The sequence below is a fragment of the Pristiophorus japonicus genome, chromosome 16 (assembly GCF_044704955.1).
Source record: "Pristiophorus japonicus isolate sPriJap1 chromosome 16, sPriJap1.hap1, whole genome shotgun sequence".
In the NCBI taxonomy this organism is placed as follows: domain Eukaryota; kingdom Metazoa; phylum Chordata; class Chondrichthyes; family Pristiophoridae; genus Pristiophorus; species Pristiophorus japonicus.
The window spans coordinates 105,403,632-105,416,830 of record NC_091992.1 but is presented as its reverse complement, the minus strand read 5'-3'; the positions used below and the strand labels follow the sequence as shown (position 1 = coordinate 105,416,830).

The 13,199-nt window shown below is 39.1% G+C and overlaps 1 protein-coding gene across 2 annotated transcripts in view; it reads right to left on the bottom strand.

Moving 5' to 3' along the window:
- Positions 1-457: 457 nt before the first annotated feature.
- Positions 458-13,199, bottom strand: part of jmjd6 (jumonji domain containing 6, arginine demethylase and lysine hydroxylase) — a 30,514-nt gene continuing 17,772 nt past the window's right edge. Inside the window, exons 5-7 of one of the 2 annotated variants that reach the window (XM_070858198.1) lie at positions 10,085-10,223; positions 7,577-7,660; positions 458-1,109 (exon numbers count right to left, since the gene is read on the bottom strand). In XM_070858198.1, the coding sequence (XP_070714299.1) occupies positions 978-1,109; positions 7,577-7,660; positions 10,085-10,223 (355 nt within the window). In that variant the 3' untranslated portion in view covers positions 458-977. The remainder of the gene's footprint in view (positions 1,110-7,576; positions 7,661-10,084; positions 10,224-13,199) is intronic. The other variant, XM_070858199.1, reaches the window with a different exon arrangement.

The following is a 13,199-nucleotide window of genomic DNA, read 5'->3' as shown; positions in this document are numbered from 1 at the left end:
TTTCCTCTACATTAGGGAGACCAAACGCAGATTGGGTGACCGCTTTGCAGAACACCTCCGTTCAGTCCGCAAGCGTGACCCCAAGCTTCCGTTCGCCTGTCATTTTAATTCTCTGCCCCACTCTTGCCTCCTACACTGTTCCAAAAATGGTAGCATTTAAATATAATTGCTAACTGAACTTGATATGGCACATTTCCATTCATATGAGTTATTCTTTTTTTAAAGTGCTAAAAGACAATGTCATCGAAAACTGTAAGGAGATAGAAAAAGATAACTAAGTTCTCCGTGGCAACAAATCACGTCCTCTGTATATAACATACATATCTCTATCTTCTGGTTACAAAACAATATCTACAAAAAATACTAGAATACATATAATTGGAATAATATTAGTTGAAAGAATAAACATGGACCAAAACAAACTAAGTTTTAATCTGGAATTTAGAGCAGTTGTAATAAAGATAGCAATTTTATGTAAATCTGCCTTTGAATCAAGTCATGTGCAAAATGTAGCAATGCTGTTTTCTAAATTGAGAGTTTCAAGATAAAAACATTTATTCAGTGTTTAACTTTATTTAGTTCAAGCAGAACTTGAACAGAAATGTTAATCAACGGTAATAAAGAGTATCTAAGAAATCTGGGCCATCAATACTGAATAATAACTGTGTTTAGCTCAGTATTACTGTTAATTTAGGGAAGAGTTTACAAAAATATCTTTGCACCACCAGATAATTTTAACTAAAAAAAATCATTTATTTAACATTGTATTTCTTAAATGGCTATCCGAGACAGATTTCTGTCTGGATTTATAATTACCACAAAGGAGGTAAATAAAAGTTATCTGCTGGCAACAGAAAAATGAAATATTTCAGAATTTAAAATCAAGTCTTAAACTGGCAATTATTTTCTATCTTTCACTGCAGTTTTATTCTTAATTTATTTTAGAATGCAAAGTTGGTATCTTCCAGTGCTTCTTGTCACCTGGAGGAGCTGCGTTCTTTGCTCACACAGTCATCACGAGACTGAGAACTGCCATCTTCCATCATACTGCAGGTTCTTCTTTTCTTCCTTCGGTGGGTCATTCCATCCCCTTCAGCACCAGAGTCACACTAGTGTTCAAACAAGCAAAGTGAATTTAAGTAAATTAAATAAAGGCATCATAAAAGGGAAATGAACAAATATTTCCTATGAAACAACATTTGCAATTACATTTATATATTATATATATATTTATATATCCTACACGCACATTTCTTGTCAACATGATATACTGATAGGAACTGATGGCAATATCCATGAAATTTGCAAAATGCATAAACTATCTTATTTGAGCTCTTTCCAATTCGTCATATTATCCATTACTGAATGTTGTCAAAGTGGACAGAATACCTGCTGTCAGATTTGTTGAATAAATCTTAATTCTATTTCAATATATTTCCACTTATTTCTGGAAACATTTTTAGACATCTTCTATAATAGGAGTGAGTTGCAATTTAGTTATACAACAATGTTGCACAAGCTTCTTAGGCATTTGAAAATAAATGTTTTTATGCAGGCACTTTTTTTATTTGATGTTAGGTTACAATAGCCCAGAATTTGCTGGGAAAATAACAGTGAGTTAAAATAACACCATTATTAGTGTGTAAAAAACCCAGCAATGCCCTGTTGACCGTTATCAACTCGCACTTCCAACAATTTGTAGCGCAAACGTTTTTCGAGCTGAAGGGCGAGGAAAAAAAAATATCTAACAATCGGGACATGCTGCAAAATGCCCCGCTCCAGCAGATTCTGGGCCAATGTAACTTATTTGTATGTAAGAATTAGTAGGAGCTCTCAGTGTTATAAGCTGGGCTCCTATAATTCAAATATTAATGCAGCTGCATTGGATAAATGTATATGTGCATAAGTAACATAACTACGTCTATTATTATAATTAACAGGTGGGCTAGTGCAGTGGTACTTTAGGCCTGTTAAACAAAGCCTTGCAGTCATGTCAAGTCAATCTTGGGGGAGGGGAGGGAGGGGAGGGAGGAGGGGGAGGGGAGGGAGGAGGGAGAGGGAGGAGGGGGGGAAGGGAGGAGGGGGGGGAGGGAGGAGGGGGGGGGGAGGAAGGGGGGGGAGGGAGGGGGGGGAGGGAGGGGGAGGAGGGGAGGGGAGGGGAGGGGAGGGGGGAGGGGAGGAGGGGGGGGGGAGGGAGGGAGTGCTGTTTTAAGGACTGCTCTAAAATCTGAAATGCATTCCTAGAGTATTGCCAGAAGACAGTAACCCGTAAAAAAAACTTCAGGAAACGAATTTAAATTCAGGAAGATTGAAATGGAGAGGAAAAACTGGGAGAAAAAATGTAAAGCTTAAGGGCATACTAGAAATTACGCCATATAAAGTAGATGGTTAATATTAAATTCAGTCTGAAGTGATGAAGTAGGAATGGTAATAGTATAAAAATAAACAGATGTTTAAAAAAAATTAAGAATTCTAGAAAGAAGGGAGATTTTAAAAATATGCAAATTGCTAAAAAAGAAAATTGGAAAGAGGAACTGGCAAGGAATATTGTAAGGACTGTTTTGAAGATAGTTTCACAATAGGCATGGAATGGAGATAAAAGTGGGTTTCCAAATGAGAAATGAGATATTGGAAAGAAAATATGGGCAATATTTTCTCACTATATCTGTTAGCATATTTTGTATCATTTTTCCAGGAGTAAGCGATGCATCCAAATTCATAACATTTTGTAAAAGTTGTAAAATGGAAACAAAAGCTGGCACACATAATTATTCAAAAGGCAACAGGTCCAGGATTCATCCAAGTATTTAAGGAAATTAGGTTTAAAAATAGGCAGTGTTCTTGGAAAACACTTCCCAAAATAAAGGCAGTAATTTACATGCAATATGGGTTTATGAAAGTTTATAAAACAAATGTAGCAGAACACTGTAAATATGCAAAACAATTGTTAAATGAGTATTATTTCAGAATTTCAGAAGTCACTTGTTGAGATGCCTAATAAGATCTGCGGCTAAATTGAATGTTCATGAGATAAAGCAGAATGTGGTCATTTGAATTATAAATGGTCTACACAAGAGAGGATAATAGACTGGGCTCCATTGCACTCATGGACGATCTGATTTAACTATATAAATATAAGCTGTTGTTGCAAATAGGCAATCATGGAGATAAACCGTGTCTGCCTGAATCCAATGCACTGAAAAAGTAATGTTATTTTGTGAAAAAATGGCAACAAAATACGCATCAATATTCTCAATATATGACTATTACTCTCCTTGGCTTTTGGCCCCCGGACTCCACAGCTGAGCGCCCCAATCTCTCCATTTGAACACAATGGCAATTGTTAAATAGACAAAACAGTAATGCACTGATTAGTCTGTAATAGATTGTAGCTCCAGCTCGACAGCTGATACACAGAGATCAGCCTGAAGATTTAAGCTGTTTACAATATTTGTAGAAACATTTTGGATTGGCTCCTCCATGGTCTGTGGGTCGAGGCAGCACCAATAGCAACAAACCATGATTTTTCATTTTTTTGCTGTAAATGTTTACACACTCCCAGCGACTTCCAGTCCTAATTTTCAAAAGACGGCGTTAGCAACCCAAAGCAAAAACAGTGCCGACACAGAAGGAAACTTTCTCGTATGCAGCAATATACAGCAATAGTACAATGCTAGAAATTCAACAAAACAGACAAATACAGAAATCTCCTGAGAGACAAAGATCAGATGATCTCAGAGACTCCCAGGTTAACTAATGGACCCCTGTTTGGAAACTTATGTACCAGGCCATACAGGCTGAAAGGTTCCAGAGGTTCAACTCCTAATCTCAGCTGGAGTTGCAGCAGGACATTACAACTGGCCTCAGGATCTCTGGGTTAGAAAGGGGAAATATCAGCCAATCCGATTAGATAACCAAGCAGGATGCTTGCAGCAAAAAATGAAATTCAGAGAAATCTGCAGAGATCTAACAAATGGGCAGATTAGATGCAAATGTTATTTAATGTTCAGAAATGGAAAGCAATATACCTCAGTACGACAAATGAAGGGTATCTCAAAATTGGGGCTGCTGTGCCGATGCCGGGTCGGGCTCCACGCTGCTCCTCTGAAGGCCCCGACGTACAGGTCTGGCGCGGTGGCCCCGACCTGCAAGGACCACCTGCAAGTCGGGGCCGCTGTGCCGGACATGTACATCGGAGCCTTCAAAGGAGCAGCGTGGAGCATACCACTTCAAGGTACAGCGTGAGTTGGTTCAGGGGGGCGACCGGATTGGACATCACCAAGGTCCAGATTGCTGATTGGTGCGAGGTCGGGGCGAAGGAGCGGCGAGAGATTATAGAGCGACGTGATCGGGGCCCAGGAGAGGCGAGGGCCCAGGGGCAGTATGGGCCAGCCCACACTGCAATATGTGTACGCACTAGGTCTGTGCAGCAGAGCTGGTCTCCAGTCGTCTTGGGTAGCCCGTGTGGTGGCTGGTGCGCAACGGCCACCACACGTTAAAAAAATCCACGCAGACATCTTCCACCCTTCAACTTGTAATTCAGGACCTTCTTTGAAACACCTGCCGCTCATCCCTTTTTGGTGTGGAAGCAAGTCATCCTTGACACGAGGAACCGCCTATGATGATGACGATATTAAAATACGTGCCCTCAAACTAACTAACGTTGGGGTATAACAATTCTTTTAATCCCCATACATTTTAATTGAATCATTTAATCTTTATGAACAGTCTGATTGTGTGTGGTTTTATGCTGCTGCTGAAGCTTGAGATTTTTCACTTTGCTATTTCAACTGACGTTTGCTTCCATTTTCACCCCAAGCAAACTGCCTTGGTACTTTACCACACAGAATTAATGAAACCTTAAAGGATATACTGGCGTCTCAGAATGGGGTCAGATACATCCAGAAAAATGGAAGAAATTTAGGCTTCGTAAGAGCAAGCTGTTTCGCCCCCAATTTTTTAATATCTGTGTAAGGTGGTGTATGCACTCAAGAGTGACTGTGGCACGGTTTGATAGAAATATAGATCCATTTTTAGAGTGTAACATTTTTTATGTGGAATGTGGGTTTGAAGAATAAATGTATCCCACAGTTGGATTTGTGTGTGTTTTGAATGGAAAGTGGTGCAGATTTTGTCATAAATCTATCAGGTCTAAAACTGTGAAGTACATATACTTCAGTGAATTTGTCATTGTTAATTGTGGAGCTGTAGTATTGACCAGTTTATCAATTTTTGGATTGAGACAATATAAAGTATTTATACATTAAGACTAAGATGGTGGAGTGAATGTTTCTATGTACATGAACCCTTCCCTCACTAGTTAAATCTCCTTTCTACAACAGCCATCATAACTTTTACCACCAGGACTCAGGTCCTATGCATTAAAATAACCACCCCATATTTTTCTGAAGAGGACTGGGAACAATACACAATTGATGCCTCGTCATCTCTTTTCCATGTCATTTGGGTGGGTTTTTGCAAATATGCTGCTTGCTCTTTCTTTATAAATTCTTAATTGTGGCAACATTAAAAAGTTGGCATTTATTTAATTTGAAAGCACTTAGCTGAGAGCAATATTTAATAAAAGCCAAAGCGCAGGAAACAAAACAATTTTATGAGGATCTTGTGTCCTGTGGATTAGTACCTTGAACATAGCAGTTTATTATTCACAATAGTTTTTTCTTAACAGATGATAAAATTGCTGATGGGCCAAGGAGCATAGTGCAGAACATCACCAAGATTGGAAAGGGTAGGAGGGAAGATGAGATAAGTCAGTTACTCAGCTCTAAATCGCCTGCATTTCTCACTTTCCCCTTCCACTGCCTCAGTGTTGTAAGACTCCTCGTCCGATTTCCAGTCTTGGATGAGGAGCAATTTCCTCTAGTGAACGTCTTCTGCCCCAGCCATAAACTCCGTACCCTCACAGCCATTGTCTCAGGCTGAACCAGACAGTTTGCAATCTCTGCATCCTATTCATCCGCAAGCTCAGCTTTTGACCCCACATACTCTCCAGTATAAAGATCTCCCACTTCTAACTCGGTAAAAATTGCTCGCCTCCGCCTCAGCTCATCTGCCATTGAAACCCTCAACCATGTCTTTCTCACCTCTGGACTTTACAATTCCACGGCTCTCCTAGACAGCCTCTCTCCCCCAGCCAGCTTCACACCCTCCAAAACTCTGCTGCCATTTATCCCTATTCCGCACCAAGTTGCTATCACCCATCACTCCTATAATTGTTCCCAGTCCTACGCTTTCAATTTAAAATTCTCATCCTTGTGTTTAAAGCCCTTTGTGGCCTTACTCTTCCCTAGCTCTGTAACCTCCTCTAGCCCTATAAGAGAGAGATAAAGAGCCCCACAATTGAGAGGTTCTGGGAAAGAATGAATTGAAGTTGAAGACACATTCACGGCAACTGCTCATAGAAACATAGAAAATAGGTGGAGTAGGCCATTCGGCCCTTTTAGCCTGCACCGCCATTCAATGAGTTCATGGCTGAACATGCAACTTCAGTACCCCATTCCTGCTTTCTCGCCATACCCCTTGATCCCCCTGGTAGTAAGGACTTCATCTAACTCCTTTGTGAATATATTTAGTGAATTGGCCTCAACAACTTTCTGTGGTAGAGAATTCCACAGGTTCACCACTCTCTGGGTGAAGAAGTTTCTCCTCATCTCGGTCCCAAGTGGCTTACCCCTTATCCTTAGACTGTGTCCCCTGGTTCTGGACTTCCCCAACATTGGGAACATTCTTCCTGCATCTAACCTGTCTAACCCCGTCAGAATTTTAAACGTTTCTATGAGGTCCCCTCTCATTCTTCTGAACTCCAGTGAATACAAGCTCAGTTGATCCAGTCTTTCTTGATAGGTCAGTCCCGCCATCCCGGGAATCAGTCTGGTGAACCTTCGCTGCACTCCCTCAATAGCAACAATGTCCTTCCTCAGGTTAGGAGACCAAAACTGTACACAATACTCCAGGTGTGGCCTCACCAAGGCCCTATACAACTGTCATGCGTTAAGCTCACAGTCAGCATTCCAACCCATGTGGCAGCCTATTAGCATTTCAGAAAACAAAAATCATTTGTTTCACTGGAATTAGAGGTTGATGGTATGAACCAATCAAATCAATAATTTGTTTTCGAAACCACAAGTTAGTAAATGGTACTGAAGGCTGCCAAAACCAATGAGGTTTTATTTTCTCTCACTTTTGCTTGTGCACATACTTAAGGCAGAAAACAAATTGAGGTGGTTTCTGAGAGATGCAGTTACAGGTCTATTTAAAAATGTTTATATCCAAAGAAATTATATATAACCACTGTTGCTAAACTGCAGCTTTCAAAAAAAGACTTCTTTTTGTGGCATTTCAGCTGCTATTTTATGTGAAGCTTTATTGCTTCAAAATTAGCCGCGGCTGTTTTTCTTAGATGTGAAATAAACAAGATAGCAAGCAACTATTTATCAGTCTTAAAGTGTGTCTTATGATCTCAAGCTGTTTGCCTTGTAGATGAGTTTGCATTTGCTGTAGCCATTTTTGTCACCTTCCCTGCTCCCGCCCCAGAATATACTTTTGCTTCATTTACATTTTCCTCTGTGCTTAGTCCTATTCTTTCCAGAAATCTCTCCATGTCTTTGTCCATTGTTTCTGTTCTCTTCTCTCCCTTTCTCTGTCGTCCACAATGAAATTGAAGAAAAGGAAGTAAAAGAAAAAAAAGTGGAAAAGTCTAAATCAGAATAAAACACAAGAGAAATGCCCTTCTGATTGCAATGACTAACTGCAATTTGAATGAACTGAAATCACTTGCTCACCATAGGCAATAATATGATTTGCCTTCCTAGGTCCTATTCCAGATTGGAGTCCTTGCTTTTATACTGTTGCCTTATTATTTTGCTTTCATCTCGTTATGCAAAATAAAACTGACTTCCCACATTCATTTATCACCTTCCCTTACATAAATATAATTGCAAACAAGGCTATCTATTTCCCATCTGTCACTGCACAATACAAGAACTGGGTAACCATTTCCAGTGCGCCAAGTGGTAATTGTTAATATCTTTTGGGGAAGGTGACCTTTAGAGTCGATCAAGGTAAAGGATGTCAACGGTTTGTGCTCAGTGTCAAGCACTTCAAGAGCAGGTATAGTGTCTACCAGATGCAAAATAAAGGCCTTCATCAAAAGAGGATCACTGCAGCTTCACTGTGACTGCTATTTCTCACACCAGCCACCCTAAAGCCTGAGTGGGAAGGCAATAGTACCAAATTCTGGTTGAGACATGACTCTCAGCCATTCCAATAATTAGGGCTAAATTAGCCCTTAGGCCAGAGGAAAGTAATGAAAGAAAATAAAGTTTTTTCCTAATCTATTGTGTGACCCACTCCCACTAGATTCAATGTGTTAAAATCCATAAACACTGAAATATTAGTGAGTGATTTTTTTTTTTGCATTATTGTAGATTTTCCAAATCTGTCTGCAATCATTCTCCACCATCTCCAGTTCAAGCTCCTCTAAGATGTTGGTTTTCCTAGTCTGTTCATAATATTTTATTTTTTAGTCTTCCATTCCTTTCTTACTCTTAATTACTGCCATTTTGGGAAGGTTCCTTAATCTACTTCCCACAACTCTGCCTGTATATGGCTAATTTATTATAAGAATTTTTGGACATATTTCAGTGCCAGTAGCAGGTCTCCCAAATGTTTGTGCAGGGATCCGAGATTGTTGGTAAAGCATAATGTATAATCTCCCACAGTTTTTGTTTCATTCAAATCCTCCCATTTGTTTAGCCTGTTTAAGCCATACTTAACACTATGAAGCTGCAGCAATCATGTCAGCCAAAACAACCTTACTCTCTAGCGGCTGTAAACAGTTTTTTCCTCGTCTTGAATTTTAAAAAATCACTAGGCCCTTCAATGTGAAACTAATGTTAAAACCCATCTGATTCACTAATGTCTTTTAGGGAAAGAAATCTTCTATCCTTACCTGGTCTGGCCTACATGTGACTCCAGACCCACAGCAATGTGGTTGACTCTGAATTGCCCTCTGAAATGGCCTAGCAATCCACATATTCAAGAAGATGGTTCACGACTACCTCGAAGGCAATTAAGAATGGGGAATAAATGTTGGTCTTGCCCATGATGCCCACATCCCATGAATGAATAAAAAGGCTATATTCCTGTCCTACTCCAACATTTTAAAACAAAAAAAAAGCAGCAGTCTCATTTCTGAGCTATCCTGTAATATCAAAGACCAAAATACTGTTGATAAAACTCTAATTGAGGCCAGTTAGGTTTCTACTTTATCCTTGCTCCATCAGGTAGGCCTTCACTTCCTGCAGCTTTAATAACATAACTTTGTTCTATAACCTCCAAACTCCCTTGTATGAATTTTACCATTATTCAAAAGGCTTTGCTTTCTGACTTGCTCTGTAAATTTAGTTTAATCTATCTTGCCATTCTTAACCATTTCAGTTTGCTTTGTCAGCATTTCTTTCCCTTTCTCTACTCTTGGGTGCACTACTTTTCTAGAATTCCCCACACCTCTAGATAGAGACAATTTGTTTTCACTTCAGGGATCATTCCCCAGGCGAGACCAAGACCAAGCACAGTTCATGGCGATATTACTGTTTAGTTTGGATTACAGTAGAAAAACGCACTCTGCATTTGAAAAAGAAATCATTTAAAAAGTACTCAATTGCTTGAAAATATCAGCTTCACTCCACTGAAGAATGATTATTTTGATGAACAGGTGCATATTACTACTTATTAATGTAGGCAAGTACAATCTTCAATCATAGGATTGGAACAAGGATATATGATTAAATTGTCAAGTGATATATACAGGATCATACACTGTATTACATCCTTACATAATGTTGTAATTCTTTAAGTTATCAAAACCAAACATTTCTTTATCTCATAACTTTTGCTTTTGGCTTTTCCATTTCCAACTGTAGGAATGGGAATTCATGATTTCAGATAGATTTACTGAACATATATTGCAGCTTTTACCAATTTCTACTGATCACACCATAAATGAAAATAAACAAGTGACATTTAATCCCATTATTTGGAGGAAAGGAAAACAAGTTCTCACCTCTGAGTCAGAGTCTGAGGAACTAGAACTAGATGAACTGGAGGAATCGCTTGAGCTGTCTGATGCAATACCCGTGGACTCCTGCAGGTCAACCAAATCTGCTGCTACAGCAAGTTCTGGCCGTTCTTGCTTTAAAATCCTGCCAGAATGCAGAAGCAGAAAATGTTAGATTCTTCTCGATGATGCATAAGTAAACTTGCCAAAACTCAACACAATATAAAAATTATATGCAAGTAACATACACCTTCACTTACACAATTATTTTTTATTTAAAACTGCATACGCTGTACTTCACAGCTCAAACTAATTTAGCATTACTGCAGTGTACTTGTTTGTGGTTTAGTCTCATTTATCACCATTTAAACTGAAGATTAATTCTGATGTGAATTCAGCCCACACTCCAGTTCAACCAAGAGTCACTATAGAAGGTGCGATAAATTAAGGTACTCATTCGCAGAATCTGAGGACATGGTCATGGACTACTTCTCTGTGTCCGTGACTAATATTATCTGCAGCATATTTATTCCATATGGCTCCCTACTGCAGGAATCAGTGGAGAGGCACTCTGTGATTAAAAACCAAAAGCTTTTTTTATAAAAGCACAGCTCCGGTTCAAACTCTAAGGTAAGTACTTACCAGAGGTGGTATTTATCTGTTGAATTACATTACTCCTTAAAACTTAATGTTTGGGGTTCACTGAAATGGTTCTCACTACAATATCCCAAATGTCAGCTATACTATCAGGAAAAAAAAAGTACCAAAGGGACAAAATATTGGAGGTATGAGGCACCCCAGGACCGCTCTTATATTTTAAAGCAGGAGGTTTAACAACAGCACCAGTAAAGATCTTTAAATGGAACAATGTAGAAGTTATTATTTTAAAATATAGCAGATTGAGAACTATATTTATCAATTTCTAAATTATCTGAACTAGACAAGCTCTCTGAGTGTACAGGAAACCACATGCAAAGTACCAAGGGACATTAAGGTACATTTCAATTTCCATATCAGTACTCCTTAGAATTTCATATACTGTATAAAAATCTTTATTTAAAAAATGGCCTTTTCTTTGCTCTGCAAGCAGATTATTCAAATGTTGAATATCAAAATTATCCCATGTGCAAGTACATTACACTTGTATAAGCTGATGAAGTATTAAGAAGAGAAGCAATTTGCGTCTGATATACCATGAACAAAGCCACAATGCATGCTATGACTTAGAGCCATTGACTCTTGGTGGTCTTCAATTTGGAGGGTCTGGCCACAAAATTCAGCAAAAAGATTACACAATGTACTCGAGCCAAGTCACGACTACGCGTCATGCAAAGGGTAACAATAGCATGAACTACGTGGGTTCCCCAACTGAGATGATAGGTAAACAGTTTGATCGCAGGCCTCATGCAGCACTGCTGTATAACTATCTTATTTCTGTTTCTTGGTCCAAGAGGGAGAAAATAAATTATAATTTCAGAAAAGTATTGATAAAAGTTCCACATTTATGATCATGGAGATAAAGTGTAGTGCTGGTTCTAAAAAAGTCCTGAAAGCAGACAACAGAGTGTCGCTATAAAAAGGAAGTTTTGAGACTGAAAATATTTGAAGTGGGTTACATCAGAGGTCTGCTTAAGGGCTTTACTTTAAAAAAATATATCTTAATGATTTATTAAGCAAGATTGCAGATGATAGAAAAAGGAGGAAAAATGTAACCAGATTCCAAAGGATCAAGATCTTTTAGATAACAGGGCCAAAGAGTGGTAGATTCAAATCAATGTGGGCAAATAAAATAATTAGTGTGAGAACAAAGAACTAAAATCGGGTGTATGCACCAAATGATAGTGACTCAACTGCGATGATCAAGGAAGATATCTCAGGCTCAGCTGCAATAAAAAAAGGCAATTAAGGTATTTGGTTGCATTATCAGAGGTACAGAGTACAAATCAAAAGATATTACATTGTTATTGTGTAAGGGGTTTGCCAGACCCATCTGTGTATGTCGGAAGAATAGTGTTGCTCTTGAGAAGGTAGGGATAAGCAAAAAAATACTAATTCTACATAGCTGGAATTGAACTTAAGAGGAAAGGTTAATGAAGTTGGACTAGTTTACTTTTTGAAAAAACTTCAAGATATTCAATTAAAGTTTCTAGTTTATGAGAAGAATTGACAAATTGATCCGTGCAAATTGTTTACCATGGTGAAGGGGTTCAAATATCAGGGGACACATTAACAATTAGGCTCTTCCAATGGCTCAGCATATTAAGGCAGTGAGTAACTGAGCCATACAGAACAGAAACATTGCAGGTTAAATCCCAGTCTGGATTGAGTTAAGACAATTTTAGCTTGGCAACAGCAAAAGCACTATTAAATCTCGGAGTCCCAAGATTGGGAAGGGTAAAATTGGCCAGGACTCCGATCATTTTCCAGTAAGCTCTGCTAGAACTGTGTGTGTGTGTGAGAAAATCACTGAACATAATTCTCCCCCTACCCCTATGCTGGAGCAGTCTGCCACTACTCACTGTCTAGGTTCACACATGTTGGTTGGATGGCCGCTTCAGCAAAGTATGGCAGAGCATAGTGCACACTTGAAACTGTATCCAGCAAGGAGAGGTACAACGCAGCATAAATACTAACCTTGTAAACTTCCCATAAACTGACTGAGGAATCATGTTTTCACTCTGCACTTAGTGCCAGTGTCAAAAGCACTTCCATGAGATATGACACATGCCAAAAGGATTGCAAAGCTTCCCCAAATTGCCCTTACAATGTGCCTTAAAAGTACACTGTAGGTGTAGCATTTCAGGAGGGAGGGAAAGTTAGGAGTAAGAAGGGAAGTTTGGCAGAATTTTGCAACGAAAGGGTAACAGAATTGTGGAATAAGGTACCATGAAAGGCCATTGAAGTAGACAGGTCAAGTGGGTGGAAGAGACAATTAGATAAGTTTCTTGAGAGAAGAGATATAAGAAAGTGGACAGGTGGTATTGGTCTGAATAAGGATTGAGCTTGTTGGTACAAGGATGATTTCCTGTCCCTAAAAATTCTCATTTCCCCCTCTTTTTTTGCTCATTCTCTCTGCTGCCTCTCTCCCCTGTTTCTTTCCTGGAGAATAATTCTTCTGGTA